General features: G+C 37.0%; 1 protein-coding gene across 1 annotated transcript in view; it reads left to right on the forward strand.

The window, feature by feature from the left end:
- CAMKMT (calmodulin-lysine N-methyltransferase) overlaps positions 1–3,057 on the forward strand; it is a 47,962-nt gene extending 44,905 nt beyond the window's left edge. Inside the window, exon 10 of the mRNA XM_057374148.1 lies at positions 488–3,057. Within this exon, the coding sequence (XP_057230131.1) occupies positions 488–565 (78 nt within the window). The 3' untranslated portion in view covers positions 566–3,057. The remainder of the gene's footprint in view (positions 1–487) is intronic.
- Positions 3,058–5,000: the final 1,943 nt, after the last annotated feature.

Here is a 5,000-nt window from a genome sequence, read left to right on the forward strand (position 1 = left end):
TAAAATATAAGCCCACCAAGAACTGCATTACAGCCTTGCACTTATGTAAACCTTCAGGTAAGATTATAGTATTTCAAATGTCTGAAACAGTTGTTGATCCTAAATACCAAATATACAGCAATAGTTAGGCTGATTAGGGATAAACTTTTTGCCTTTGTTCTGAAGTTCCTTGCAGAGTGGGTTTAATTCAGGCCTTAAATCTCACTTGAATATAATTTATTTAGTACAGCACTATGGGGCCTTACTTTTTCAATTAGTATTTCTTGCATAAATTAGTTTATCTACAAACTTTGACCAATTCCTCATAATATTTGACCTATGGTTCCATTCCTGTGATAGTATTTCACCTTAAGATATTTTTGTAGTTATTAAATGTTTMATCTTCAGTAGTATCATTTATACCAGGAAATTTACTTAAACAAGTACTGTCAGTATTTTAAAAATGCTTTAATACCATTTGCTCACTTTATCCATTTTTTATTTGCAGTTGAAAAATGAAGAAAAAGATACATATGAGGAAAACCTCCATTACCCTTTTCTTCTCATTTTAACCAAACAGAGATAGAAGATTACACCCTTTTTTTTTTTTTTTTTTTTTTTTTTTTTTTTTTTAAGCTGGACTGCTGAAAATTAATCCATGTATGTGGATGGTCAGGGAGTGTGGAGTGCTCATTTTCCTCCACTTACGTCCCTGGATCATCATTGGAGAAATATTTCTAATCTAAATGCTGAGGAAGATATCTTGGCTTGTTTTACAGAGTATAAACATTGAGACATCTTTTCTTGTGTCATTTTAGAAGTTATTTTTCCAATTATATTCAGCCTTAAACTGAATACAGGCTTCACATGTATGCATTAGCAAAGTTGTAAAGCTGGCTTCCTTCTCTTTGTGCCTTTAAACTTGCATGTACTTTGTTAATCTCTTTAAATGCTATTTTTTATGTATATTTGAAAATATATGGATAATGTACTTTGTGGGCTTATATAACTGGTTGAAAAGAAGCGRCTGCATTGACATTTAATTTGTAAGGAAATAGTTGTCTGAAGAACTTCTAAAAGTGCTCCTATTCAATGCTTGTATTTTCTGCCTTTTTTTTTAATTCCACTGTTGATTTTTCTATCCGTGATTGAAATGTCCTCATTTGCTTCAGTGTGGAAGGCTCCTTTTCTATATGTGTGTATGTATGGGTTTTTTTCCAGCAGGACTTTTCCTCCTGTAGATGTATAAGAAATTATGCATCAGACAAAAGCCTCATAAACTGACCATTTGTCCTTTGGACACAATAGCCTGCCCAGCCCCTCTGCTCCTCCTCTCCAATTATGTGTGATTAGTCTCAGTGTGTTGTGTCAAGAAGGGGGAGTGTGCTGAGTGCTTATTATCTGTTTAGGTACAAGAAGAGCACATTTAGGTTCTGACTATGAATGGAAAGTGAGCCTTTATCAGGATTAAAATCTAAATGCTACTATCCTAGAAAYTGCTTTCAAAAAACACATCCTTTTTTTTTATAAATTCCAAGAAACACCGAGAACTAAAGGATTTTATAATGTAATCAAACTATCTCCCTTTAACTAATTTATATTGTGATATATTGTGGCCCACGTATTTGATATATACTTAATATGATTTTTCTTGTACTGGGAAAGACAAAAATCCTACAAAGAAACAAGAGCAGTATCTGAATTTCTTAACAGTTTAACAGACCGTTTTAATGACTTCTCAGTAACAATCTTTAAACCACAACACTTTTAAAATGTTGAAAAAAAGAGAGAGAGGCAGAGACCATGACTGAGAGAGGAAGGTACTAGCTGCAAGTGTAGAGAATCCTGCTGAAATACATTAATTAAAAGAACTGGAATTTGGCAATAAGTCTTCTTCCATATTCAACAAATTGGCCGGCATGTAAACTGCCAGCTCCTGAAAGTCTTTTTCTCCTCATTCTTCTTCCCAAACAAATTTCTTCAGTACCGGTTTGCATGTCCTTGTATTCAGTACTTTTTATGCTCCATTAGAGCACCTAGATGGATCTCAGAAGGCATAGGTCAAGTCGCAGTTAGATCATACATTTCTTTCGCACAAAAACTTGAATTGCAATGCCAAGTGATGGGCTAACATCACAATAACAGCAATTTATTCCTCTTTTGATAAAAAGCAGCCTATTCTCGGTGTTAGATAAAGACCAGGGGCAATGCAAACCAACCATTTATCCTAGAACTGAGTAGTATAGCTGGTATGAGTTTCATATTCAAACTCCTGTTGGAAAATACTCATCTAGTAAGAWATCAAAAGCATTTAGGAGTAATTTGAAATTGCTGTGAAGATGGCTTTAGTTTAATTAGTTTTGTTTTGTTTGTCCTACACAGCAGTGCCTTTGTTTCTCTAAAAGTATGTACAAGGAAATCTTCATAATCAACAAAGCAGTGTGAAAAATAGCGTAATATTGAAATTTGTGAACCTTTTATTTTTGAGAGGACCTGAATGTCTGCTGTGCAATAATCTAATAAAGATCGTTAGTTGCCAAAAATAGAAGCAGTGTCATTGAAAATTGTGGTTTTAGCTCTAAGAAGAAAACAGTTTTACTCAAATTAGTAGCTGATAATTGCTCTTTATTTCTTTAGTGTCTGTTGTTTGAGTTGAAGGCTTTGCACAGGTGCTGCYGTCCCTAAAGTGTGTAATTGATGGCTTGTTTACCAAAGATGCATTTAAGCTTCATCCTGCAAACTCACATTGGAGCTCCACAGGCAGTAAAGTTACTCATCTACATAAGTGCTTGCAGGTTTGGTTTGTGTACACATTTTTAGGGGTACATAAACAAGTCCTGGTTTTGATTTTTTTTTTTTTKTTGTTTTAAAATGGGTGTTGAAAAGTCACAGATGCAGGATTTATATGAGGTACTAAGAGTGTTCTTTTTTAGAGACATCTCTGAGYCCCTTGCATTAATAGATATTTGAATAGTTTCTGAGCTCTTAAATTTTAAAAATASAGTGTTTATTAATACATCAAATATCTTTGCTAAGAAAATGTTAGGCAGTTTGTCAAATCATGCTAATAAAATGTATCAGAGCATTTTATGTCATGTGTTTTAACTATCTCTGATATCTGGTATATTTTTAATTATGTAATTTACAGTGTTCTGTAACAGAATATTGAGCTTCATTACTTTATGTCTGCAAAGCATTTGAAGTTGAACGACACCATGCAAGAGCTGTGCTGGCTTCACTGAGAATGGAAGTGTTAGGCTGATGCAAATTTTCCTTCACTTCATTGTGGTCATTCTTACAGCAGTGTTGGGTCTTCCTTCTTTCTCAGAGAAAAATGGCACAGAGGAATGATGTTCATGTGGACATCCATTCCCCTGGGCACAGCCCACATGCACCCGGTGCCACTGACACTGAGTTGTGTAATCTTTAGGATATGAAAGATCAAGAAGAAAGTATTTCTTGCTTAAAAATTTCAAACTAGTCCCGAATGATAGCATTCTGGAACAGTGGGACAAATCTTTCATTTGGGAAATAAATTTGATGTGAAACAAAAAATGCCTTAAGAGTGGGAGATGAGGCAGGAGAACTTGCTATTCCAGGTACCAGTCGAGCTTCAAAATCCTTATTAGACAAGTCATTCACATTTTGCCTGTGGCTTTAGTGGCTACATGTTTGCACAAGGAGGGAAGGTGGATTAAAATTGTTCCCCCCCACAAAAAGCATCATCGTGAGCCTGGCTGCATACAGTTTATCAAGTGTTACATCTCCATTACAACTCTCCTTCGCTGTTCCCTGAACAAAAGAGGATGCAGTGGGTGGAGCTTTTGATCCTCCTCTTGATATGGCAGGTGGCACAGCTGATATGGCAGGGGAAGAGGAAAAAGGCAGCAACACATGCAAGTCAAACAGCACAGTGTTTTATTACCCACTCTCTCTAATGCAAGAGGGGAATGACCAAGTCCTTTTTTATTCGCAGGACAAATTCTAAACACATAGTTTGGCCTGGATTTTTTTTTCCCCCCCAGTGTGTGGTTTTCTTCTTTTTTAAGGCAGGGATTTTTAACAGTGATGTCAAACTGCAAATTCCCTTAACTCTTCTGAAATTATTTGAGGCACTGGTAGAAAGGGCTAGGAGAGCATGCACTAGAATGTTTTCTGCACAGCCTGGTCATCTCACATTGTTTCCTCAGAAAGAGGCAATTTTCTTGCTTTCTATCTTTTTATTCCCTTTTTAGATTGTCATGTGTCCGATTAAGGTGATGTCTCCACTGCTACAAATCAGCAGTCTAACACTGACTGTAAGCACACCAGCATCTTTTGAAAGATTGTTTTGAAGTTGATTTTCAATATGATTCTCATCTGCAATGCAACAGCACTTACTCAACGCAGTCAAAATGAGGGTACCCTGATTCAAAATCCCATAAAGCTAAAAGGAAGTCAATACATGACTTAGTAAATTTGCAGAATGAATGTGTAAGTAAGGGGGGGCCAGACCCCCCAAATGATGCATATTCCTCATAGGAGGGAACCTGAGGCACAGCCAGTATTGCTGTCTCCGTTACCTACAGCGATTTAGAAATCAGGCAATGCTTTCTAGAACAGACCCCACATTTTGTGAGATTCACTGCTGCATCTCCTCTGCAGAGATCCATCTCCCTCTCTGACCTGTGGACTCTGTTGCAACAGCTGAATGTAACAAACCTAACTTTTCTTTCCCATTTTTTAAGGGTTTAGCCTATTACCGCTCCTTGCTTAGTCAGCAGCTGGMTTGCTGCCAAAAAGCCCAGCATATTGTTGTGGCTGGGTAAAAGCTGGATATTTTCCATGGTTGTCCAACAGCGGCATTGGATCTTCATTGTCTTCTCGTGTGTAAAGTGTGTGGAAAGTAGAGGGAAGATGCACGAAGCGTTAGTCCAGATGGCATTCCACAGCCTGAGAAGAAACATCTTGACCCTCGAATCTGGGTTAAACTCAACAGATGCCAAGCCCCCAAAAACAAAGAGCTGTTGTGGCTGATGACA

This window comes from Malurus melanocephalus, unplaced genomic scaffold (genome assembly GCF_030028575.1).
Source record: "Malurus melanocephalus ecotype Western Australia unplaced genomic scaffold, MMel_1.1 scaffold_217, whole genome shotgun sequence".
NCBI classification, from domain to species: domain Eukaryota; kingdom Metazoa; phylum Chordata; class Aves; order Passeriformes; family Maluridae; genus Malurus; species Malurus melanocephalus.